The sequence below is a fragment of the Lampetra fluviatilis genome, chromosome 22 (assembly GCF_964198595.1).
Source record: "Lampetra fluviatilis chromosome 22, kcLamFluv1.1, whole genome shotgun sequence".
NCBI lineage: Eukaryota > Metazoa > Chordata > Hyperoartia > Petromyzontiformes > Petromyzontidae > Lampetra > Lampetra fluviatilis.
Window position 1 is genome coordinate 6658409 of NC_136296.1, and position 27985 is coordinate 6686393.

At 42.7% G+C, this 27985-nt stretch overlaps 1 protein-coding gene across 6 annotated transcripts in view; it reads right to left on the reverse strand.

The window, feature by feature from the left end:
• The window catches only part of LOC144938471 (otoferlin-like), a 163861-nt gene that overhangs the window by 66958 nt on the left and 68918 nt on the right, over nt 1-27985 (reverse strand). For 5 of the 6 annotated variants that reach the window (XR_013637844.1, XM_078866318.1, XM_078866317.1 and 2 more), the window contains exons 5-13: nt 23062-23201; nt 16550-16648; nt 13407-13489; nt 12763-12886; nt 11028-11082; nt 7262-7393; nt 5395-5457; nt 4646-4730; nt 1140-1299 (exon numbers count right to left, since the gene is read on the reverse strand). Coding sequence is in view for 5 of the 6 variants with exons in the window: in XM_078866318.1 (XP_078722444.1) it covers nt 1140-1299; nt 4646-4730; nt 5395-5457; nt 7262-7393; nt 11028-11082; nt 12763-12886; nt 13407-13489; nt 16550-16648; nt 23062-23201 (941 nt within the window). In the remaining variant the exon portion in view is untranslated. The remainder of the gene's footprint in view (nt 1-1139; nt 1300-4645; nt 4731-5394; nt 5458-7261; nt 7394-11027; nt 11083-12762; nt 12887-13406; nt 13490-16549; nt 16649-23061; nt 23202-27985) is intronic. The other variant, XM_078866319.1, reaches the window with a different exon arrangement.

Genomic DNA, 27985 nt, shown 5'->3' on the forward strand with positions numbered 1-27985 from the left:
CGACGGGGACCTGGCAAGAAGTAAGCAAAAATAATCACCACACACATACACACAATTTTACTGATATTGTGTGTATGTAATACGAAGTATCCATTCGGAACGCTCGCAAAGCAATGCATCACTATGTGATGGAATGGCCCATAGAAGCAGATATCACAGAACTACTCCTGAGATTCCTTAATGTAAATCTTCATTGCATAGCAATCACACCAAAAAATATGTTTAATTCTCAGCGCTGCCAATATATAATCAAGATTCAACGTGATTTTGTTGTTGTTATCTTTTCATTGGCGGTCAGCCTGCCATCCATCAACTCACTATACTTGAGAATTTTATACTGGAAACCTGAATCTCATCAGTGCTCTGACTCCTGAACCATGCAACCACAACTTCAAGCATTTTTATCTTATTTTAAAAAGTGTATAAACGGCAAGATAATTCCTTTATTTTCTTTAAAGATTCTGTAGCATATAATTGTTTTGCATCGAGTTATTTGTCGCGTGTTTTAAATAAGTCAACGCACATGCACATTGATGTACGTTTTAAAGACACTAAGGGATAAAGCTTGCACAATTATTATACTTTAGGCTCCCCTCTTCGTATTGACAAGCGTTATGAACATCGCAAACCAACTGTGAGCATGTTTCTCTGCTACATTTGATGTCAATCACACAAAATGCCATGGGCCACCTCTACAAGTGGCTCAGTGGTAGAGTGAGCTTCACACAAAAAAACGTTGTGAGTTCAAATCCTGGTAGGAGGGCTTGGGGTTGATAAAATAAGTACCACTTTGTGGGGTTGTCCTGTGGATCGACTCATCCTTGCCATACGAATGTGGAATTTCCACCACTGGGCCGAGTTGAACCCCAACTGAGACTTGAACTCGCAACCTTCTCATGCTTTGCTTAACGCCACTCGGCTGACATAGGCAGTCGTTTTCACCCGAATCACTCCCACTTGAATTGTTTGCAAGAGGCGCTGCTGTTATCATGTTCAGGTGCTGGCCAGGCTGTAAACGGGAGATGAGCACCGCCTCAATTGGCAATTTGAGCCGGAAATCATCGACCTCTTTGATCCCCCCCCCCCCCCTTTTTACTTTTAACCTCTTGCGTGAAATGGAGCGCGTGGAAGGTACAAACCCTTCAATGGAGTCGGCGTCGTTGTCGACGGACTTGTGCGGCGTCTTGATGTTGTCGCCCTTCCCCACCACGGCGATGTCGCAGTTCACGTACCCCTTGATGCCGGCCGTGATGTCGTCTGGGTCGGTGAGCACGGCCCACTTGTGGTAGAAGCGGTGGTCTGCCGGCATCGACGAGGGCGCACAAGGAACGCAACGGGACATTACGGTTAATTCGCCGTCGCTACGAGACGGCGGCGTTGCGCCGTCTGCCTGGCTGGCTGAGGGATACGGCTGAAATGGGCACGAGTTAAAATCCCGGTTGGTTTCTCCCCCTGCTTGAAACCCAAAAGCACCGAGCTTGGGATTTTGTCCGCGGAGTATCTGTGCCCTCTCCATGCGTGGTTACGGTTTGTGCTTTGTAACCGGGCTCTCGTTGAGTTACAATAAACAAAACAAAATCCCGGTTGGAGGTCAACTCGGTCTACCATCCTTGTGCGGTCGATAAAATAGGTACCATTTTGTGGTAAGCTCACAGCGGTCATCCAACAGAGATGCCTATCGTGAGAAATATTCACCGCTGGCTCTGCATGGCCAATGCAGATGAGGCCACTGCCCAATTGCTTTTTTTTAAGCAAGAGACACAGAGTTTTTAAGATCAAACTTTTTTACCATTAAGGAGTGGCACACAATCGTAAAAAAAAAAAAAACTCAAAATATCATACGCCTTCATTTGCATTTCCAATAAGCGATTACTTTGTGTACCAATAGAATGATGCTCATGGAATTTTGATGCAGGCATTTTGCAATGCACTGACTCAAAATTCCACGTTACTTGTGCTGGTGCTGTTTTGAAGGGTTGATGATTGCGGGGAAATGTGCACTTTCTGGCAGATGCAGACAGTGTGATAGACACATATAAGTTTAATACAACAGAGATAACATACAATTGGGCTTGAGTAATGCACACTTTCAGACTACCACCAGGCACTGTACACATCAGTGATGGATAATGTTGTATCTCCCAGACTAGGGATTGTGGTGTAACTTGGAACATCTGAAAATAAAAAGTCAGTCGAATTTGTAAAAGTGTGTGTGTATTTCTCCACAGCAATACTACTTGATATATAAACCATCATTTATTTGCAGCAGCAGCGTGATTATCTCAATTGTACACCTGGATCCAATGTCAACACTTTACATCAATACTGGTCAGTTACATTCAGCCAGAGTCTCTATCAAGATCAATATGGGTCCCATGGCTGCGGGACCAAGAGAGTTCGTTTCTCTTCATATTTTCAACAAAACAAATAGAGGAAAGCACAGAACCAGGGTACACGGCATCCAGACGACCAGCATATATACATGCGACAGTAGTTCCAAGTTTCGAGTTTGTTGTGTTTCACCAAGAGCTATCTGGGTTACCAAAATGGGAGTGGGTGCCCTTAGTTGTGATCTAGGAAACGATGGAAATACTTCTGGATTTTAATCACCTTTATTGTACGAAATAGAAGATATCGCACAATTTTCACTGCTGTTCGATTCACAACACGAGGGTAGATATGAGGCGTATAACCAGTGACCTTTGCCCTGACAGCCAAATGCAATCTGCGAGCCTCCCTGGCCCCAGTCCTAACCCCTTCAGCCTCAGAAATCCCATTGGGATATCAAAACGGCAAGAGGGCTGACTTTCTAAATAATGTCGCTCAGCTGATATAAATCAATGAACACAAATAAAACTCATATTCTTGGTTATTTCGGTAAAGTCAAGCAAACAGCTGAGGACGGCTGCTTGCGTTGTGGCCGAAACGTCGTGAGAACTTTATTGTTTTATTTTTATAATTTTATTATTTCCCTTCTACGTGACTTTACCGAAAGAACCAAGAATATGAATCCCTGCAGTCACGAAAGCTTTAAATCGAAATACAAATAAAACTCCTCTTTTTATTGGTGACACACGTGTGAAGGCATTGGAGATCCACAGACCCGTGCCTGGCAGCTGATAAAATTTTACATAACTTAATTATGCAATCATCTAAGGAATGTCTGACTGCTTCAAAAACCAAGCCATACGCAGATTTAGAAATATATATCATTAAGCAGCCATGATCATAACGCAATTTCTCCACCCCAACTTTTTTTGGAATTACAACGTAATTACATATCTGGACAGCAAAAAAAAAGATACAATCAATGTCCTGCGGCGCTCACATTCAGCAGAACATGTGCTGTGTTTTTTTTTGACACTCATTGCCAATCGGGGTATTTGGCGTACATTTAGTACCGGGTAAATTTAACACAGAGGTGTAATTGTAAGGCAAAAATTCTAAAGTCGCTGCAGCAATGGTTAAAATATGTGCGCATTGGAGCAACCGACAGGGAATGTCTCATAGTTGTCAGATGAAATCTTTACAATTGCTTATTATTATATTCCACCCTACTTTGAAAGCTAATCACACAGTGAGCAAAGCTTAATGAACTGAGAGATGTAATGCAATAAAATCTTTCCAACTGATGATAATAATAACAATAATGATGATGGCAGCATTTCTCCCCCTCAAACAAGCTCATATTATGATGGAAGCTCTGAAAAAGTGGTACACACATTCCACATTCTTAAGGCACGAGCAAGCATTTTCATTACATAACCGCTGCTGACTTCCCATGAAGTAAAACTCATTTTACCGATGAAGGATGTATCTTCTTGGTTCTTTCGGTAAAGTCACGTAGAAGGGAAGTAATAAAATAATAAAAATAAAACATAATAAAACAATTCTCACGACGTTTCGGCCACAAGCAGACATCCTCAGGCCTGAGGACGGCTGCTTGCGTTGTGGCCAAAACGTCGTGAGAATTGTTTTATTATGTTTTATTTTTATTATTTTATTACTTCCCTTCTACGTGACTTTACCGACAGAACCAAGAAGATGAATCCCTGCAGTCACGAAAGCTTTAAATCGATGAAGGATGGTTAATGAGCCGAGTCGAACCCCAACTGAGATTCGAGATTCGAACTCACAACCTTCCCATGCGTAGCTCAACGCTCCAACCTTCAGCGCCACCCAGCTGGATAGGCAGTCGCTTTCACCCCAATCACTCCCATTTGAATTGCTTGCAAGAGACACTGCTGTTGTCACTTTTAGGCGCCGCATTTATATCTGTCAATCTTATCGTGACTCAGAGTGACATTTTGTCGTGGCCAAAGGAGGGAACGGCAGCAAATGTGCCTGGAGGAGGCAGTAAAGCAAGTAGGTGTCTGGGCGTGTTATCTGTTTGAGTTTGAGAGATATCTCCTCCTTTGCAAGGATTTTCCCCAGGCACTTTGGGTGCTTTTTACAGGGAACAAAAACGCAACTGTCTGATAACCCAAAGAGGATGAAGACCTCCGATTACCACCTCCGATGAGCACGGTTGGCTACATACGTTGCGAAAGAAGTTTTGACATACATACAACACTTTTTTGTTTAGAGACTCATTGCAACGTTCACGAGCCCAGACTTCAACAATTTCAAAGGACAACTCCCTTACCAGGCTGACTGTAGACTGTACCGACATCTAATTTGAAGGTGCCGACAAGAGTTCCACTTCGGATTAAGTTCTTTGAGTGGATCACCTGCGAATAAATACCCGAATACACGAGTGATGTGATCACGACAGGCAGACAATTGGCATAAATCATCCACACCTGTACGTACGTATGTATGTTGAACTTCTTTCACACTATATGTAGCCAACCATGCCAATTGGAGGTGCGAAGATAGGACAACAAAAACTGTAAGCTGAACTTAGTTCTACAACTGAGTTAAATATATCAGCAGCAAAATACTTTAAACGCCTGAAGCAATATTTTCCTTCAGTTTTTAATTTCTTGGACGGGATATTCGGAACTGTGCTTGATTTAACTGGCCATAGGCCGTAAATGGGATTATCGATCCACAGATCTCTAATGAGTTTGGCCCAATTTGGGATTTGTATTATTATTTGAAGTCAGACTTTTATTTTCATGTGTTATGTTAATATTACAAATAAAAAAACAAAGCAAGTAGAAGACATTAATACGTGGAAATTAGAGTATACGTAACTGTCAAAAAAAAGTGTTTTGTGTAATTTTTCGAGGTTCTGCTGACCATTGTAACTTTAAATAAAGCTATGCCATCGTAATTATTCTGTCGTCAAATGTCCACAGGTCCCATGAGACGAGCCAATATTTGAAGCGCACGATCCACTTTAAAAACAAACGCTTATAACTCTGACTGCAGCAACGCGACGACACTCACCGAGATCTTTATGATCTTGTCAAACATCATGTTGGGAGGCGTGTGGAAGTCAAACACAAAATACTGCAACGAGAGGGAACGGATGAGTGAGTACTGCAACTCACTCGAGGCGCTCGCGAGCTCAGCGGCAAGCGCACGGACCCAGGGTCGCCACGACATCACTTTGCCACAGGGTTACTTTTTCACGATGGGCAGTGACGCTTGTGTTGCGCCCGAAACGTCGTGATTTAATTTAATTTATGCCTACGTGACTTTACCGAAAGAACCAAAGGATCCCTGCAGTCACGAAAACTTCAAATCTAGATTCAGCGGCGGCGCGTTCGCCGCTCATTGCAGAGGTTCACGGTTCTAAATCCAGCGGCCGCCCCGTTACTACGGCGGGTGTACTCTGGTGACCACGGTGAGCCGTCTGCTTCCTGTTTGACGTTACCGATCCCCTGACATCATTCGCAGGAGGAGGCCGTTTGTGTGCCGGTATCAGTGTCCAAATTTGGAAAATTTGAAAATTACCCATAAATTATGCAATTGGGATTTTACGCACAGCAGTAATACATCGCCCCTGACTGGCAGACTGATGCCCCAGGTCACTCTTTCAAATAAGACTACCCTGGTCTCTTTGGTTCTCACATGGTTAAACAAAATAACTTACACTATGGTACAATATACATGTTAACAATCGGATGATTATAACAGTCTAGTTTTTGTGCTTTGCAGAACTTCAAGCGTTAATACATCTTACCGAAATGTTATTCAACTTGCTGTTGAATCAACATAAACCCTACCACGGGTCTGCTAATCATTGCAATGTTACAAACTCTGATGCTTACAACGCAGATGCAATCTGTTACTCAAGAAGACAATCACAGCACGATGAACATTATGTCATATAACCACCATGCCGCCAATCACTCCGGAACACATTTAGCAAACCACTAATATAATGGGTAATAGCTAATGTCTTTATTTAAAGCATTAATCACTGCACTTTGGCTATTTCGTGAATATTGTCAGGCTTTATACGATTCATCATTCATTCCTGTGGGTTTGATCGCGTAGATACGATGTCATTTTTAAATGATTACCCTCCACCCCATGCACTAGCTGAGCTTTTTCAACACCTGAGGATGCTGGTTGCAATCTCCAGTGAAAAGTCATTCATAGAAAATCGTCAAATGTTGCTTGCTCTTGCACGGTTCAGTTTTGTCGATAAACCAAATCAATAGGGATTTTTGCCCACACAACAGCTTGATTTAATTAACTGTGTTGTGTGGTGGAGGGGTATAGTAAAAAAAATACATTTTATCCCCATGTTCTAACCCGAAAAAGACATTACGAATCATAATATTGGTCGTGAAAGCCTACGTATAAATATATATTATAAAATAAATACAAATAAATCATAGTACTGTATCACAACATTTAGCAGGACGGATGATGCAATTATCGGGTATCATATATATAAAACGATATATCGCAATGTCATCCTGTAGTGACGGCCCTAACATGGATCTATGGGGTGCCACAGTGGCGAGATGTTAACTACCTTGCCTGGTCTACAGGAGGTCATGGGTTCGATCCCAACCCCGATACCTGTATATATAGAGTTTGCATATTCTCCCCGTAGTCGCGTAGATTTTTCTCCAGGTCCTCCTGTTTTTCCCTCCACATTTCAAATCAACATCCGTCCATAGTATTTGGCTGCTATGAATGTCCACGTGATAAGCCCACTTCGTTGAGCTATCATTTGTGGCCAGGTCGCTTTCGATAAAGAAGCTATGTAGCTCGCCGGGGCCTTACCTGGTAAAATACAAATGTTTAAACAGTTTAGTAAATATGCGAAAAAAGCAGGGGCTCTTGCTGCTCTCACCTCGTTGTAGTAGGGGCAATTCGTGGACTCCTTCTGGCTCGTCTGTTTCTTTTCTTCCCCGACCTCCACAATCACAACCGGGTCCATGTTGAGGCCCACCAGCTGTCGTGCCTCGATGATCATCACGCTCACCTGACGGACGCAAGGACGCGGACACTGGTGGCCACTGCAACCGCTGCACGATGCCTCGCATAGATCACCCGCTGTGAGTTCCCAAATGGGGAAAGGTAAGTCCCATGGTCCATGGAAAATAATGGTAATCGTTGTATCTTCTTGGTTCTTTCGGTAAAGTCACGTAGAAGGGAAGTAATAAAATAATAAAAATAAAACATAATGTTTTATTTTTATTATTTTATTACTTCCCTTCTACGTGACTTTACCGAAAGAACCAAGAAGATGAATCCCTGCAGTCACGAAAGCTTTAAATGGTAATCGTTGTACCTTATCTTTGGGGTCAACATGCGAGGTCGCCAATAATGTAAACTCCCTATCCAACCGGGAGCAGCAGTGGTTACGGTGTAATGGGGAAGGATGTGATTTCTTGGTTGAACGGGTCGACGGTGACCTTTCACCCTTCGGGTGAGCAATCAAACGAGTGCAACTTTATCAACGACGAAAAGTCAAAGCGATTTCCTGCTCCAATGAGCGTTGAGCTCAAATCCTGTTAACAGCTCTGAGCCAGTTGCAGAAATGTCATATTCCTATGGTGGGTGCAAGTCTATCCTGTTGACTTCCCCATAAAGTGGTACTAACTTTATCAACCCCAGAGGAATGATGTACTGAGCGAATGCCTGACCAGGATTTGAACTCGCTACCTTCCGATTGCGCGCCACCCGCTCTACCTATGTACAAACACTGGCTCCCTGCCATGGGAATGTGGAATTAGTATCACTAGCTCAGGGCTGGAAAGAAGAAGTGAGTGCCACTCGATGCTCATTTAAGGAAAAATATCCTTTTACTTTTTTGACTTCACAGTCAACTGCAGAATTACCATAATGTAACATTATACATTGCAAAAAGCTGCTCATTGGAGAGCGTTCATTATATTGGCCACAATTGTGTCAGTTAACTTTGTATGCAATGTCATATCTTTCATTAAAAAAACCAGAACAGAATGCCATTGTGTCCCTGCTTCATGTGCAATGCAATTTGCCGCAACTAATTACGAAGGCAATTTGGAAGTTGGGTGGGCGAAAGCTTGTGCCAAAATGCCCACCACTTTCATCCTTGGGATCTTATCTGGAGGGGACACCTTGACTCAGCCGTGCATTCACTCAGCGCTCCGAGATGTTTGGTTACAATTGTGGGACGCAATAAAAATGCAAGTATTATTATTAGTTTCGTGTGAATATGACTCGATGCTACAGCTGCTTCAGCTCCATGTAGAGATGACTAACAGTGACCTGTCTGCTTTAAATAGTATTTTGTGATTCATTACACTCCAGCCACTTTAAATTAGTACTGAGCAGACAAAGTGGATAATTTAGTCAATGTAATACTGCCGCTGAAATTAAACAGAAAAGAAAACATTACAATCAAGGTTATTCGTTATGCATGCCATGCAAACTGGCAGCATTACATTGGGCTCCTAACACAAAGCGGTACACATTCGCCTGTGAGACATTCCTCTATGACCTCTGTCCAAAATGTCACGGTGAAGGGTGAACAATGAATTATTACAGAGTTGCACAAGTGAGGGGTTTAGCGACCAAACGGTACTGGTGAGTCCTAATAAAGACGAAACCAACTCTATGTATCTATATATCACCGCTACCCGTCAGTCTGTCACGTTTGCTCATATTTATTTATTTTGATAAGGACCGTGAGGATGGTTTTTTGCACACTGCACAAAGGCTGTGTGCTTTCGTCCACGTTTCTGTGTGTCGTTCGAAACTTACAAAATTGCACCAATAATGGTGCTGGTTAATTACCGTGGAGCTAAAGGATCAGGAGCGGAGGAATGCATACAATGTTCTGGCTTGCTGTGTCATCAACAACGTATCACGATTTATGAGTTTCCTTTGTTACAGTGCCTGTGATTGTATGAACATTGGGGAGCCCTTTGCCGAATCGTATTAAGTCTAAGAGTGCCTTTGTCCAGCTTGATAGGCTTTAGTGATTTATACTCTATTATGACAAATGTCTTACTTTTACCGCGAACATTGAGAGAAAAACATCCAGGAACTATTTACACTACAGTTCGTAATGGCACTGCCGGTACTATACAGATGCTTCATGTATTTATTCTGACCTCAATTAAAGCAATGTCATTATACACACCAACAATATGATTTATTATGGCAATACTGCATTGTCATGCAATTCAACGAGAATTAATTTTCTATTATTTAGTCTGCGTTGTTTCTCAGGTTTATTGATGAACCAGCACTATTCGCCCGTCAGGGGTCAGTCACCTCCCCGTTGCTCTTCTAAACGCTGCTGCCGTGGTTACTGTTTCCCGTGAGTGTCACTCATTGATTCCTCCACTCACATTGACTCTTGCACACAGCGTTGGTGTACTGTGTTTTTTCTGCAATATTTTGCTGTCTTTTCTTGGATTTTCTGTTTGCACTCAGTCACATATTCACTTTAAGATGTTTTTTTGTTCATGTTTTTGTTTTTTGTTTGTTGCGGTTGCACCCGATTCAAGAGCCGAATGGCTCACAGGGCTATACCTAATAAATGAACTTGAACTTGAACTTGGTCTCATTCACCACACTGTGTTCAACCACCACCACCACACAGCAGGTCACCACATTTCTCTTCCTGCTTCTTCCCTCGCACTGCTCGACTCCAGAAATTCCCTCCCGTCATCTCTTCTCCCCGTGATCCTGTGGATTTTTTTCTCGTTTTTCCCCACACGTTTAGAAACGTGCGTTCAGAATCGTCGACTGCTGTTACAATTTCCGCATGATAAGCCACTTTGTTGAGCTCTCCTTTGTGGCTAGGCCGCTTCTGAAAAAAGAAGCTAATGGCTCAGTGACGTCCTGATGGTGATCGCTTGTGTTGCGATCGAAACGTCGTAGTTTTTGTTATTTTTATTTTTTATTTTCTTTCAACCTATCTACGTGACTTTACAGAAATACCCAAAGAATATGAATTCCTGCAGTCACAAAAGCTTCAAGTCAAGATTTAAAATAAAAAAAGTTAAGTTTTAGTTTTACTTTCTTTTCCCCAAGCTTTCATTATAACTTTGCTCAATTCCAGAAATGTAATAAGCATTCTTATCGATTACAACGTTAATCGTGCTCTGTTGTTTGACTACTTGGCGTTTTGTGCCATTCGGCCTGCGTTCAGGAAATGCGAATGAAAAGAAACGCTTGCAGTTATTTGTTTTAATAACACCACGTGGTGTAATGGTGGTGAGCGGTCTTCCTGATGATGCCGTGGCAAGTGCCCGTCACGTGCATTGGCTGCTGTGCGGTGATGGGACACCGCCACCATCCACCACCAGAAGCCACTGCCGCCACCATCACCGCCACCGTCACCGTCACCGCCACCGTCACCGTCACCGCCACCGCCACCACCACCGTCACGTCATCACCACCATCACCGCCACCGTCACCGTCACCGTCATCACCACCGTCACCGCCACCACCACCGTCACCGTCATCATCACCGCCACCGTCACCGCCACCATCACCGTCACCGCCACCGTCACTGCCACCACCGTCACCGTCATCATCACCGTCACCGTAACCGTCACCGCCACCTTCACTGCCACCGTCATCACCACCGTCACCGCCACCGTCACCAGCGTGTGTACCTGGTAGCTCTGAGGCTTGCCCGCAGTCGGATCGACCCTCGGCTCCGGTTTCGATCTGTGAGCAAAGCATCGCTTCGCTGTTTAATGCCAGCTCCTGGCGTTGACAAATGCCTTGTACGGTGATGTTAACAAACACGGTTCGTAACGCGCACGTGTTTCTGGAAGCAGACGGAATGTTTGGCCGGTGTACATAGACACACGAGTAAACATCTCGGTATACGCACATACCATTAACACATTACATACACACAACATATGAGGACTGACTTTCACTCAGACACCCTCATGATATCGCATACCTGTCAAACCCTTATCAGTGTCTACCTTATTACGGACCAATTCAGACCTTATTGGTCACCCCATGCCCTTATTAATCTTATAATTCATCCTAGAAAGTCCCATCACAAGCGAGAAACACAAACAATTAGACAAAAAAATGTTGCCCGTATTGAACCGTATGGACCTGAAAACTCAATTTCCCTGTACAAAAATATGGGTAAACCGTATGGGTTAACAGGTATGCTATCGTGTCCTGCAAGATCCCATGCCTGACCCCCATACACCGCAACAACAATAATAACTACAATAAAACAAACGCGTATCATTTCAACTTGGCTTGCACGCAGCATTCGCTCACTCTCAACGAGAGCGACGTGGTGATCCAGTGAAAACGATTGCCCAAGTTCTACAATACTCTATATATTGAGATGTTTTCAACCTGCCCAAGCCAGCTTCCTCTTAATAAACTTTAAAATTTAATGTCTTAAACTCGCACATGTTCAATGATCCATATTTTCCGCTCTCCGCAGACCAGTCTAATTCTAAGCATGCATCTCTCCTCGTTCAATTTTCACCACTTTTCAGCTAATCTCTCACAATCTCATCTCACTCATCGGTTGGCATCATTCCACCTAGCTCGCTGTACAAAACAAAACAGTGAAAATGTAATTTCTGATGACTTTGCTCCTGGCAGTTCTCACCCAGTGATCGCAAGCAGGAGAGTGACGTGGAATGGTATCGCGTTGCTCTCCAATGCGTTTTTTTGGGGTCCGCTAATTGTAATTTATTTGTCAAAGTCCACGTTTATGATCAATCCTGTTGGTTTGGCCACCTATGTATACACCTCTCGCCTCGTGGTCTGTCATTGCCTCTCTCTTTTTTTTTACTACGATCAGAGGAAACAAGAAGATGCTCGGTGTAGTCGGCACTTTGCTTCGTTCATCATTTCGTTTTTTTATGCTTTGCTTTGTGTAACCCCCCCCCCTCCTTTTTAAATGAAAGATTTAACAAAATATTTCTCGCTCTGCTCTCCTTACCCCTTCCCTCTCTCTCTACCCCCCTCTCTGCCCCCGCTCTCTCTGTACCCCCTCTCTTCCTACTCCATGTCGCTCTCTCTCTCTCGCTCACTCTCTCTCTCTCTCTCGCTCTCTGGCTCTCTCTCTCGCTCTCCCGCTCTCTCTTTTTTTTAAACTACGACAAGTGTTGCATCTCTTGTCGAGCTCACCTTCACCTCTCTCATCTCCGTCTCATTCACAACCCCTTTCTTTCATCTCACCCGTCTGCATCTCGTGACGTCTCGGCGAGCCACGTCTCCACCCACGAGGCGTACAGCTCAATGGGCCACTCTCCAAGAGCCTTCCAGGTGTGTCCCGTGGTCCACCGGATGAAGAACCCTGCCCTTCTCGGTCTACGTTGTCCCATGTAATACGTGACGCCGTCTTTTGGCTACGCTCACCTTTTGTTGGAAACATTGGTGGTCTCGACGATGCCAGAGGCGAGGGAGATGTTGTCCAGCATGTCGCCCCGGCTTGCCGCCAGCATCTTCCTGTCCATTTCCTCTACGTCCATATTCTCGTCATCTGTAGTTGTAGTAATGACAGGAGGGATGAGTTGGACTACGTCCAAGAAGCACGATTCCGCATATATTCCGGCTTACAGGATCTGTAGTGTAACCAGCTTGAACTCCACACATCTGGGCCAATTCATATAGTTCAAGATTATATTTGTCCCCTCGGCATTAACACCGTAGGTTTGCGCTGTGTATCTCACCGATGCGTTCTCATGCTGCTAAGGAAGCTCCCAGCACGTGGAGTGAAATTTACGTACGTAGGTTGAACTTCTTTCGCGCCGTACGTAGCCAAGCGTGAGAATCGCTCGCTAATAGCACTTTCCACAAAAAGTATGCCAAGGCTATATGGGGAATCTTTGTATTTGTATGTATATACAACTCTATTACCGTGCATTTGATTACGTAATTTAAGGACACACTCAACACACATGCCACTGATCTCACTATCGCATTCACCTGTGGCGTGAGTTAATTTGGTGCATGCGGCGATTTCATTGCCACGTGCACAAAGCGTACGTCGCATTCCCCACCTTCTGCGTTGAGGTTCGTAAGCACCAGGCTGGATTTCGGTGGCCGTTTCTTTGCTCCAAGTTTCTGTAGAAAATTCCTGTTGCTTTCAAACAACATTTCAAACGTGCGTGTCACTTAAAATACACGGAGGCATTTGAAGATGCATTGATCTCGCAGATTAAAATCCATACTCACTCCCAAGATACACACACGTCGAATTGTTGTGTAAATCCGGCAGCCACTAGAGGCACTAAATTCACTATAACAGAAAACAGGAAACAGATTATTGAATCAAATCGCAATAATGAAATTAATCTAACCGTGAGCGGGTGAATGTCCAGCCTTCAGCATACAAAAAAGAGAAATGTGCAGCCCTGCAACGACTGCTGACATCACTACTGGCAGAAGGGCCTCCACTAGAGGAAGCTCAAGAAAGTCCCTCTCAAGAGTGTGTGGGCCTACTCTTCCGGTCTGGCCATACGTCTTGAACGGTGGGAGCATCCACACTTTAACCGCACCATGTGTGACCTGTCGGTCGACTGACTGTGGTTGGACCCATACTCTTAGTTCTTTCGGTAAAGTCACGTAGGTAAAAAATTTAATAAAAATTAATAAAAATAAAACAATAAAATCACGACGTTTCGGAGGCAACACAAGTCTCCGTCATCAGGTGGGACCGTCACAGCCAGATTTGCTCTTGATACAGCAAATCTGACTGTGACGGTCCCACCTGATGACGGAGACTTGTGTTGCTCTTGATACAGCAAATCTGACTGTGACGGTCCCACCTGATGACGGAGACTTGTGTTGCTCTTGATACAGCAAATCTGGCTGTGATGGTCCCACCTGATGACGGAGACTTGTGTTGCCTCCGAAACGTCGTGATTTTATTGTTTTATTTTTATTAATTTTAATTTCATTTTTTACCTATGTGACTTTACCGAAAGAACTAAGAGTATGAATCCTTGCAGTCACGAAAGCTTCAAATCTGTGGTTGGACCCATTTTTCACTGCTGGGTGGACAGAGGTGGAGAGAATTAAGAAACTTACTCCACTGTTTAATCTGCCGCGCCAAGAGATCGAATGGAGCCAGCGACCTCCGGATTACAATTCCCGTGAGCTAACCAGTACGACATGGCTGCATCCATCCCGCCACGGTGGGCACATGAGATCTTTGCACGTGTGAATGTATTTTGCCACATGTCAGGACGGAGAGAAACATCAAAAGGTAGCGGTGGAAATGTACATTTATGTGTGTGTTTGGAATAAATAATGGGAATATTACAGGAAAGCAGACATGCAGGTGGGCAGGCAGATGGAAAAAAAAACGAGCAGACAAGCAGAACACCACTGAGGTAAATACAACAGTGTAGCCCAATGATAATACAATAACAGTAAACAATGAAGGTCAAAAGGTTCGTGTAGGCCCAGAGTACAGTCATATTCACGGCAAGTAAAACAACTATTAATTGAAACAGAGTGTTTGGCTTCATTCAATTAGTGCTATTATTTGGCAGAACTGGGAAACGGGCCTTGCAAGTTGACTCACAAAACATTATCCACTCGTCGGTGCAATTATATATATTTTTCGCGAGTCGATTGCAATAAATATGCAATTTAAGGAATTATTTTTCCGTGCTTAAAATATTTTTCCCAAACGTGCCGATGAACAAATTGTCAAAATAGTGATGCACATTTTCTTTTGTTTATATATGGCGTTAATTATTTATTGAATATATTTTTCTGAACTTTCAAATGCAGCATCACAGGCCATCTCATTACTGATATCCCTACAGAGTTGAATAATTGTGGGTTTATGGAGTCAATATCTGAAAAAGAATTCATAAAATGCACTTTAATAAGTGAAGCCACTCCGGTCAGAGCAAACAGCGAGGCAATAAGCAATAACAATTTGAAGACGCCATTCTTCTGTATTTGATTTTATAGAATCATATGACCAGAAACGCATGCATGTAATTGGCTCATTTGCATTGTAAGGAGCTAATAACACGGGTTAAAATAACAATTCCTAAGGCTCTCTGATGCCGAGTTACAACGCGTGTGGTTCGGCATGATGTCCGACGTTTCACTCCACGTGCTGGGAGCTTCTTCAGGAACCGAATTGAAGAATCTCCCAGCGTGTGGAGCAAAAACGTCGGAGAGCTGTTCGGCACAACCACGAACGCCTATGGAGTCGCGATAAAATTCCGAGGTGAGCAATGAGGGCATTTGAGAGACCCGATTATATCACCGATATTTTATCCCTTTGACCTTCAATATGCACCCTTAGATAAAAATTCAAGGGTGTTGCCTTTTAGGGTCTGTACTTTCAAGAGCTGTGACTGAATGGAATTGCGACAACAACCAAAAAAACCCTTTGTAGGCTAAAGTAAAGTAAAAAATATGTCAATCGCTTGGAACAAAAAATATCTTCGCACTTATCAAGGCCACGAAATGTATGCCCGAAAGGCATCGAAGGAGCTTGCTGACAAAGCCCAAAATAGATGAGAGTTGTTTTGCCTCGGCTAGCGAGAAAACCGAGAGTGTCTCAACAAAGACAGCAGCGTTAAAGGAAGCAAAGCAAATACGCGACCGTTGGTGAAAGACTTCAAGCCAGGCAATTAATTACAGGCACGGATGATTGTGCAGCAATTAAGCGCAATGATGTTGACAGCCCAGGCGCTAACGCTCGCTTGCACCTCTCCACGTGCAGCCGAGTGAACTTTGTACGAAAACACGAACGTCTGTTACGTTAAAACAAAGCAAAATAGAGCTCAAATCGTCGGCACCAGAATCTATACGTAAGTATGGAAAGATAAGCAAGTTTGTGAGTATTTGACAAATTACCCCTTACGGGTAAATCTGATTTTAGATCTGTCAAACAAAGTGCTCGAGCTTGAAATTCAGATACTGCCCTAAACAACAAGGTTTATATTATTTGGGTCTTTCGGAAAAGTCACGTGGCTAGGTTGTTAGGTTGTTAGATAGGTTGTTATTTTATTTCAACCTATCTACGTGACTTTACCGAAAGACCCAAAGAATATGAATTCCTGCAGTCACGAAAGCATGAAGTCAAGATTTAACAATGTATGTAGAATCTGGGCTGGAACATTCATTACGAAGCACAGTTGACAATTCACTTATGCCGCAACGTGGAACCTACTTCGTATCCATGCGAAATCTTCTGGTGTCCCTAGATTTGATGCTAAGGCAGGATATCTTAATATCACTGAACCTGGTGGTCATCCCACTGTGCGAGCCGCTGTGAGCAGCGTGTAAACCAACAGTGTTGGTTTACCATTCGCGAGTGCGTGTGCGTGTTGGTGTCATATGCCCGTGTCATGGGGGTGAGTATGTTAGAGGTGCGCGCAGGTAGCAATGTGCACTTGTATAATTAGAACAAGGCAGTGTGTGCGAGCATGTGAAGGTTTGTGTGCGATAGTGTGTGTGTGTATGCACACAGGAGACCGTGTTAGTGTATGTAAAGAAGGAATTCAGAAAACAGAGGGGGAGATTAATTAGCAAGGCATGACAAACAGAGCAGAGCACGCAAATAACCGATCAATCGCTCAGAGGATACAGGAGGAAAGGAGATGAGTGCGATACATGATCCAAATTCGTTATTGGGTTGGGCCACATGGTATTTTTTATGTAAACATTATTGTCATTGACCCTCCACCACCCGGCAAGATTGTCATGCTTACAAATATCGTTGTTTATACGTGGCCAATGTTACGATGACATTATGCCCGATACAGATCCACAACGGTGGCTTGAGAGACTATTCATGACGGAATTTAACATCAACGGTTGATTCACCTGAAAATCGAGTGAGCGGCAGTTAACACTTAAAAAATGCCTTTATTAACCGAACATATCACTACTGAGCTTCAATACTTTATTTTCACGATGTTTGGTAAACATCATTATCGAGTGGTTGGCATGTGTGAGAAAACCGAAGTACACAGATGTCTGCACAAACATATAACATAATCCAGTGCTGTACTGCCACCTCACCAGCCCAGCTTAGAGTCCGGGGTGATCGCATCAAGGAGCATAAACCGTCACGCGAACTCCGGTCATCCTCGCAACATCGGCTTTTGGCTGCCCATCGAACAAAGATGGTCGCCGCATCGCGCGCATTCAGATGCGCTTCTGCGGCCGTCTGGAACGCTCTTCCTTCCGAAATTAGGAAGCCACTGGAGCTATGCACTTTTAAATCTAGATAGAAAATTATTATTTTTAGAACGGCTTTTTATGTATAGTTTGTTGTCCTTCCCCCGCACCTCTCGTTAACACGGTTGACTACGTACGGTGCGAAAGAAGTTCAACATACACACATACATAGGGTTGGCCTGGCACCAGAGATTTCAGATGTTGTGTTCCAGAGTGACAGCAAGGCTCTGAGCTGGGGTCACTGGACTGTCAACAAAAAATACATGACTGCACGTGGGTGTTTGTGGCATTGAATCTGGAGCCAGGTAGAGATAGCTGGAGCAGCCAAGTGGAGCTGCTCTGCAGGGACTCTGAAGCTATAACAGAGGCTGCTGGAGCCATGCTGGAACTGGGGCAGTGTGTCTCCCTCGGTTCCAGAGTCAGCCTGGTGCGAGCCTGGAGCTGGCCTGGAGCTGCAGCTGAGCTACAGGAGCTGCTCCACAATAGGAGCCGGCAAAGCCAGAGCACTGCCAATCCCTCCTGAAAGCGGCGGATATTCAGAGGCTCATGCCATTCACGAGTGCCTGGCATGTGGTAGAAACTCGGAAATATCTAGAGATGTTGGCAATGTTATCCGATGGAGCCTACAAGTTCTCCGTTTTAATATTCGCTCACGTAATAATTTACAATTAACTGTAAAAAAAGAATGCTCCTTATTAAAATAACTGAGGAGCAGGGAGGGGGGGTATTGGCACAGAACTGAGCACACACACTTTGCGATGAGAACCCGGTAACCTGAGTTCGATTCCAGGCCATAGCCAACACCAGCGGCGAGTGATCATCTGAATTGATCCTGGGCCGCCTCCTTTGCGAACCCCCAAAGGCCAGCGTGGTCAGGTAAGACCAAAACAAACCCCAATGACCCACGTGGCATGGCCAGGCTGTCATCCAGCAGTCAAACGAGACAGGGTTGTGAATGAATGAAAAGCAAATAGAGAGTAATGAAAAATAACATTCAAATTAACTGCACGGTTGATACCGACTGGAGTTTGCGAACAACGTAGCCTTTTACTGAGCAGGTAGATTTTATGTCATAATAAAATAATCGTGTACGGACCTTTGTCAATCCACTGCTGGATGATATAGTTTCGTCCCCCATGTTTGGCCATGTGGGTCGTTTGATCCGTGCTTCACCACACAGGTCGGTGTGGTGAGGTACGATCAAAGACAAAGATACCCCATATAGCCTTAACAGACTGTAGGGGCAAGTGCTGTTAGCGAGCATCTGATGAAGGCCGGCACGGCACACGACGGGGTGGGTGGGCATCACCATGCCCGACTGCCTTTGTCTCCCTAGCGGCGATGTTTACACAAAGCAACCAGGTACTCATTTGAGGCTGAGTCGACCGAGGGAAGGCCCAGGACCGGTTCAGATAAATCGTCACTGGTGTTGTCCATGAGTGGGAATCGAACTCGGGTCACTGGGTTTGTATCACAGTGCTCTAGCTGCTACCCTAACGCTCCCATGTTTATAGATTCATGAGTTCAAATCATGGTCAAGGTTAACCTACTGTAGCCCTAAGATCCCTCCTTGGTTGATAAATTGAAACCTAGCAAGAATGTTTTTTTATTTCCCAATATAATACAAATGTGTTTTTTTAATAAGAAAAAAAAACTCCCGCATGTGTCTCTGAGCCATCAAATTATACTAATTGTGCATGAGTTGGGTTGAAAATGCCAAGTCTCATGGAATCTATGATTGCATGCTCCAATTATAACATTACATAGGATGGCAGTATAGCCCATGCTATTGTCTACGCAAAGCAATGATAATGAGGCTATGTATGTGGCGAGGTCAACTGACAATACGGTAAGCTATCAAAAATGTAATCTCTTTTAAGAGTGATTTTTTATTTAAATGTTGCCATGCACGCACATGTGTACACAACCTACACGAGCTTGTATAATATTGCATTAAATGCCAGTGTAGCTGTCCAGGAGGTGTACAGTAGTTGGATTGCATTGAGAGAAATGGGACATCCAACCTGGCACACAACATCGACAGTTTTGGCAGCAATTATGGATTCTATACACGCAAAACTGGAAGGAATCCAACACAATTATGTTACTGTTCAGCCACTGGTTGCCCAACATTTAACCCAACAGTGGCTTTTGCTTGGAAACAAAGACATCCCAGCGAGAGCTATAATTGGATATATTTATGAGAAGCAATTTAGAATTGTGGACCAATGAGATGAATATTGAAGCTGAGAGGGCAACAGGAGTAAAGAGAACGAACTAAGACCAATAACCACGATGTGACGCCATCATCCACAAGGTTAATCTTGCAGCTTTCATTTCTCCTTTTCCTTCAAAAATATTTAAACTAATCTGTAACCATAATTGATAATGAAATAAAGTTATCATATTTGCACCTGTTTTTGACAAGCTACGGATTACGTAACATTGTGTTAATCATGACGATTTCAATCCACCACCAAATAAGAAATTTACGACACCAATTTGAATAGAAATCGATGCGTTACATTTTCAAGCTCTGTGCTCAGTAAGCCTTCAAATTCAAATTAAAACGTCAGGGCTAAATGAATAAATGGTCCCTTACAGCTGTCGCTCACAATGTCTGCACCTTGCATTAACAATGAATGGCAATTAATGGCATGCAAATGCACATATGCTCTGTAGATTTAAACGCATTCCAAATAGTGTCGAGCAATCGACATTTTTTCGTGCGTTACGCTAAAAGTAAATATTTCAAAGCGTATCACTCATAATGTGAAAAATATATAGACATATTCTTTGATTGACACAGGCAATCACACACACATATGAATGGTAATATGTGCTTGGTGAGAAAAATGTTCATGCAGACTCGATGCTGCCTTTAGAAAATGGATTTCTAAATCATTACGAAATGGGTAAAATTCTGCAAAGAATCCATCCTATTTTCTGATGGTCCACCATTTAGTCCTATGAATCTTCGTTTTCCACCCACAAAAAATAGCGTTTATTCGAATAATAATTTGGCGTGTTTACTCAGGAGAGCCTCAATACGTTACAATATTAATTTTTAGGAAGGTATTGTGTAAGGATATACAGTCATCTCCACAATAGGGAGCGCTTTGCATGCTGAACAAAACTACTCAGAATAAAAAAAAACAGAGAAAGATCCCCCATATAGCCTTAACAGACTGTTGGGGCAAGTGTTGTTAGTGAGCACCTATGAAGGCCGGCATGGCATACAATGGGGTAGGTGGCCAGCACCATGCCCGGTCGCCTTTGTCTCCCTAGTTGCGATGTTTACACACCGCACTAGGTACTCATTTGAGTCGACCTGGGGGAGGCCCAGGACCGGTTCAGATCATCATTAGTGGTGTTGGTCTTGAGCGGGAATGGAACTCAGTTATCCGGGTTTCGTAGCGCAGTTGCCATAACCGCTACACTACCAGGTACTCAGAGAAAACCTATATGTATACACACACACAAAGGGATACTTTCCCAAAACTCAGTACAGGTGGGTTCACCTACCCTAAATGCTGTACCGTCACCTCTTGCCCATGCAAGTTTCACAAATCTCTGCATGGGCCACCAACCCTTCTGTGCAAAGCTCTGGATGACAGGCATGCACGACCACTTCTAGCCGAGTATAAACGTATATCCCAAAGCATGTTTGAATTGAATTTTAATTTCAATTGGTAATCCCATATTGATTATACAAAGTACGTTGTGGGTTTACTCTCCAACACACCGGTGTGTTGAAGTAGTGACTAATTGGCACGTTTTGTTTACGTGACAAACATTACGAATTGGCTGCGTCGGGTGGTGGCGAGTTTAATGACATTCATATTTACCGTGATCTAACCCTACTACTGCTACGTGTTAAACTGCACGAGAAACAGTCCGTGTGGTCAATCGCGTGGCTCCGAGGCGCGAGCCACGTCACAGCTCTTTAGGGGTGCATCTGCGTGCTTCGTAAATTATTCATCGCAGGCGGTGATGTCGCACGACGCATTGCCACGGTGGTGCCATCGGCAAAATTGCCTGGAGTATCATCCGCAATTATTACATTTGCCCGCTTGAGCGGGTCGTCTGGCCGATTTAAATAAACGAGCAGCATGGATCTCGATGGAGATTATCTCTGCATTCGTGGTAATAATTGTTACATCTTCACTTGAAGTGAACAGGAGTGACAGTGAGTTGTCACTGGGGTTGCCTTCATTTCAAGGATCCACGGGCTCAGCTGGATGCTTGCAATGGTCACGAATTTGAAAGGAATGTTGAAGAGAAGCACATTGGAAAATATCAGCAATAAAGGGAGCGCAGAGAAAGCAATCAGAGACTTCAGATCGGCCAGACAGAAAAAGGCGTGGTCAGGAATGTAATCGACTTTTCTGAAATGTTTTGGTATAAATAAAAAAAAGCAAACATTGGAAATGTGTCTATTTAAGGCCACCCCACAGAGACGATCGCCCTCTCTGTACCTGTGTTACTCTCTCTATGTATCTTGGTGATATCTGTCTGCTTATCTGTCTGTCTGTAGTTTTCTGGTTAGATTGTTTGTTGCTATTTCATTTATACCTGATGATGATTGCTTGTGTTGCAATCGAAACATCGTATGATATTATTTAATTTATTATTTTATCTTTATACGTGACTTTACCGAAAGAACCAAAGAATAATTCCTGCAGTCACGAAAGCTCCGAAATTAAGATTGGAATTGTGTTTTATCTGAAACATATCTAGTTATTATTGGGAGCCAGTAAGTGGTTTTGATAAACCATTTTGAAAAGATCAATGACTGGCCCTGGTTAGTGCAATGGGATAACAGATGCTCCCAAAAAGATGTATTTTAGGGGTAATTTTAAGGACCATAAATTCGGCGAGTTATTAAATGGCTAATTTTCTGACAAAGATTATTAGAGAGCTCTAGGTATCGCTATTAAGCTCTCAAATGAGATCACGGGTTACACGGGAAAGCTACATTACAAACGGCGATACATTATTCCGTTTCTTGACTGCCTTGTTATTTTTTCCACATCATAACAATGAAGCATTCTGAATCGCTGCAATAAAACATTGTTGCTTCCTCTGAAAGAGCAACAGGAAAACGAGGATTGAACTCATGTGGCCTCTGGGCGTTGTATAATTTTAAGGAGTGAGACATTTACTGTGTGGGCAGAGAAGGTTTAAAATACAGTACATCTGCTGCTTCTCACACAGTGCATCGATTTAACAAAATAAGACAATGACACCTACTTTCTTGACGAAGTCCTCAATATTCATCCGTGAAATGCATTTTGTTTCAGATTTTAAATGTTGCTCAACTTTGAACCATTTTCGTTTGCAATGGTTAGAAGAGGTTTGCACAACACAACATATAAGCATACACTGGAGCCTTTCAAAGAAGGCACTTGTAAAATGTAGGATTTTTTTTTTTAAACACAATTCTGCCCCACAAGATCATCGTGAACGCCAATAACGGTGTCCAGCTTCTTGGCTCACCTTTTTGCATCTCCAGTGGTCTCCATGCTTGGCACGAGATTATCTGTGTCCTCTGTAGGGGTTGGGATGAAGTCCAACTCGTTCCACTGGCCGACCGTGCTGTCGAGCGCAAAGTACTTGAGTTCCAGCGTGACCGTGGCCTGGATACGCGGGAGTAGAGAGGCTACACGGTTAATGTCAGCCCTGCAATCACTTTTTTTTCTGGCACGTGTTGGGCATTGGGCTACCGGTTGCCGAATGAAAACATTGTAAGTTTTCACACTCATTACACACAAAGTGCCTGCCACAATCTTCTTGGTTCTTTCGGTAAAGTCACGTAGAAGGGAAATAATAAAATAATAAAAATAAAACATAAAAAAAAAGCAAAATTGTATTATTTTATTATTTTATTATGCTTTATTTTTATTATTTTTTCCCTTCTACGTGACTTTACCGAAAAAGAATAAAAATAAAACATAATAAAATAATTTATTATTATTATTTTATTATATTATTATTTTATTAAGCTTTATTTTTATTATTTTATTATTTCCCTTCTACGTGACTTTACAGAAATAACCAAGAAGATGAATCCCTGCAGTCACGAAAGCTTTAAATCCAAATATGCCTGCCACAAATTAACCACGACACCTTGTTGATCTCGTCAAGGAGCATAGACCATCACGCGAACTCCGGTTAATCCTCGCAGCGGCTTTTGGCCATCGAACAAAGACGGTCACTGCATGGCGCACACTGTTCCTTCTGATATGAGAAAGCCACTGGAGCTATGGACTTTTAAATCTAGATTGAAAACGCAGCTCTTCAGAACTGCCTTTTGTGTTCAGTTTGTTGTCTTTCTCCGACACCTCCGATTTGCATGGTTGGTTACGTACGGTGCAAAAGAAGTGAACCATTTACACCATGGCAGTTGATAGATAGGTAGAATGGATACGTAGAATGCAGCCAGATAGGTAGTAGTTCTATCAGGCCAAGTTTACCAGTTTATTTAAAATTATTGAGACTCAGTTTGCACTGCTGTGGTGTATTATGGATAAACTCAGAACACCGTTGTGGATTTTCAAAAGAAAAAAAGTTTTAGTCCATTAGCCTATTGGCTTTCCAGACCAAAGTTATCAAGCAGCATTTGTTTAAGGACGACATTTTATATGTGGCTATACAGCATGCAATTCTATATGTCACCATGAAATGAAAGGATACGTTGTTCATTGAATATATTGTTCTATTCTAGATTTGAAGCTTTCGTGACTGCAATGATTCATACTCTTTGTTTTTTTCGGTAAAGTCACGTAGGTAAAAAAATATATTGTTCTACACAATTGTGGCTAATATACTGACAAACGCAAGCCTGCTATGACACATACTAATTTATAGCTCTGTTAATTCACTTTTGCATGTTCTCCCGGTGGTCGTGTGGATTTTTCTCTGGGTCTTCCAGTTTTTCCCTCCGTATTTAGAGATATTCGTTTGGAGTGTTTGGCTGGTATAAATTTCCACATGATAAGCCACTTCATTGAGCTATCATTTGTGGCCTGGTCGCTTCTGAAAAAGCTCAGTGGGCCTTACCTTGTTACATTAAAATAGTTTCTATATTTTTTTAAAGACACATTTTACATGAATATGAATAATCATACAGCATTACGACATTATTTTCTATGGGGTTATTATTTTTAACACGTGTTAAAAGGCTCCCACTGGGCATTAATAACAGTGATATTGCAGTTATTGTTTTGACTATACAACCTTTGAAAAACATGGATAATTACAAACTTAAACAAAAAAGCTATGCATCCATACATACAATATACCATATTTTAATTCAATAAAAATATTTATGTAGAAATGTGTATTGTCCATCATTGCTGTTGTTGCTTGTCAGAGAAGGATAAAATAAATCTAAAATTACTTTACACTTCACAAGGATACAAATTTAAAGTTAATTTATAAATAACTATCTAAGTAAATTTCGCATAGTTACAGCAAAGGCGAGGAAATGGTGAATTTGTGGATACATTTATTTGCATTCAAAAAGACAATGTAACATAGAGTAAGTCTAATGCTTGCAAAAACAGCTTGCAGAACACTCACAATTGAAGTCAGGGTATTTTTAAATCCTTTATATTAAGTTCACTTGCTTGCTTGCTTGCGCGCTTACGACCGTGCAAATCTTTCGGTCGTTTTTTAACCCACTTCCCGTGATCCAATCGAGCTGACATTTTGCACACAGACTCGTTGTGCGTGACAATTTATTTTCGTGAAAAAATGTTTCCAAAATTTTCCACTGTTTAGGAAAAATTCTTTTTTCATATTTAATTTAAAATACCAATGCGATAAAAATGAAACTCTTACTCAAGAAAAACAGAAATGAATAATAAAATAAAACCGATGCCACGCATATAAAGGATTTATAGTGAAAAACTTTGTTTTTACGGGTTAATTTTTTATCCATCAACATTTTTTGAAGTATATCATTACATCCACAGACAAACAAAGAAGATACGCTGTTCCATAGCAAAGTAGCGTGTTTCATTCACCCAGGACAACTGCTCGTCAGCACCAGCCCCGTCGCTTAGAAGAAGCAGGAATCATCAAAGATTCACGTTCGAACATTTCACGGAGTTGCCTTCTCTGGGTGAACAGGAGGTCCTGTGCATGTTTAACTGCCAGGGAATTTTTCGATTTAAAGCTTTCGTGACTGCAGGGATTCATCTTCTTGGTTCTTTCCGTGAAGTCACGTAGAAGGGAAATAATAAAATAATAAAAATTAAACATGATAAAATAATTCTCACGACGTTTCGGCCACAACGCAAGCAGCCGTCCTCAGGTGAAGAACAGGTTTGTCGGAAAGACAGCGTCATTCAGACGCCTCATTCAGACGCTGTCTTTCCGACAGACCTGTTCTTCACCTGAGGACGGCTGCTTGCGTTGTGGCCGAAACGTCGTGAGAATTATTTTATTATGTTTTATTTTTATTATTTTATTATTTCCCTTCTACGTGACTTTACCGAAAGAACCAAGAAGATGTCAGGGAATTCACCGTCAATCACCTACTGCTTAGCCACCATCAAACAAACAATGCAGCCCGTGACACGCGCAATTATGTCCAAATTCATTGATAATCATTACACGGCCAACGCACTTCCGGCATTAAGTGAATTGTGAATAAAATATTCATGCCCTTCTGTTATGGTATTACACATCATGTGTTCAACTGCCGGTCAAAAATCTATATTCATTCCGTGGCTTTGTGCCCCATCTCCCCCCACTTTGTTGGATGTAGTATGTACAAATGCAATCAATGAAGCTTTAATCATTAATTATCAAGAAATTACAATCATACCATTTCATGAGTCGTGCGTATACACATAAATATGATTCCATTTGAACCCAGTTGCTCGGCAGACTCAGGAAGAACGTTGTTAATAATGCAAGCACTGCCATGAAAATGCTCTATGCAGGAATGCACCGCACAGTACCTTGTAGGCTCTAAAGCCATGCTTAACACGTAGGCTTTCACGACCAATATCGTCCATAAGAGGTTTTTTGGGTTAGATCGCGTAAATATATAAATGTGTCATTAAAACCCGGCACCAGCCGACACAGCCAACTAGTAAGTGTTGTCATGTAAACAGAACGTGCCAATTCGTCACTAGTACAGCACACCGGTGTGTTGGAGAGCCAAGCCACAACATTTACAATCTGAGTACGACGTTTCGCCAGTAATTACAACTAGCTTCATCAGGCGACAGCCAGATTTGTGCTGTGCGAGTGACGAATTGGCAGGTTCTGGTTACGTGACAACCCTTACTAGTTGGCGGTGTCGGGTGGTGGTGGGTTGAATGACCCATTCATATATTTAGGGAGGCTTCTCTTTTAATTTACAAAATCCCAAATGAGATGATAAAATATATAAAGACAAGATGTATAGATGTAGCAAGATGTAAATAAAAACAGAGGTTTGTACACGAAGCCATACAAATATACAAACACAGACATAATTTCAACCGTGATGATGGGTACAAACTCAGTAATCACTGGAAAGATGTTATTAACCACGCAAAAAAGACTTAATTACACTTTTTGGACCATCTTATCTGACAGGCACTATTTTAATTTACTTCACCGAGTGTTAACATCCCCAGTTATTTTTAACAGTACTCTCTTCATTTTTCAGCCTGCATTGGTATAAACATGGGCATTTTCGTTCCTTTGTTCTATCATGTGTATCAGACCTCCCCTCCCCCCTTTCTGCCCATTGTGTTGGCGTGCGCAGCAGCCGCGTCCAAGCCGTCGCCAAATGTTTTGTTGGCTCCCTCCCCCTCCCACCCCCCTCCCTCCCGATACGTTCCATTCATTGGCTACCACATTCTGATGAACTCCCCCCCCCTCTCCTCCCCCCCTTCAACTTGCTTATAAGGGATTACATTTTGAATCATTGCTTCACTTGATGCAGCTAATCTGGCTGTGACGGTCCCACCTGATGACGGAGACTTGTGTTGCCTCCGAAACGTCGTGAATTTTATTTTTATTTTTGTTTTGTTTTATTTTACTTTCATTACTTTTAATGTTTTACCTACGTGACTTTACCGAAAAAAAACCTGAGAATATGAAAGCGAAGAAACCCGGGGCCAATTCAGTTATCTATTGCCAATGATGTGAGCCATGGCAGGGAATCGAACCTTTACCAGAGGTTCATCACACAGCATGCCAAACCACAATGCCACCCACTCCCTCACAGCATAATCGGTGCCTCACATATCGCTGCGATGAACACGTACCACTATTTGGTACAGGCTCTTGACATGTTGTTGCATTCAGGCCCGAGTATAAATCCGAATTGCATTATTATAATTGTGGTCATTGTCACCGGTTTGGCGCTGCCAGCGCGCTCATGTGTTCACCACGGTGGTGGCGGCGGCGGTGGTGG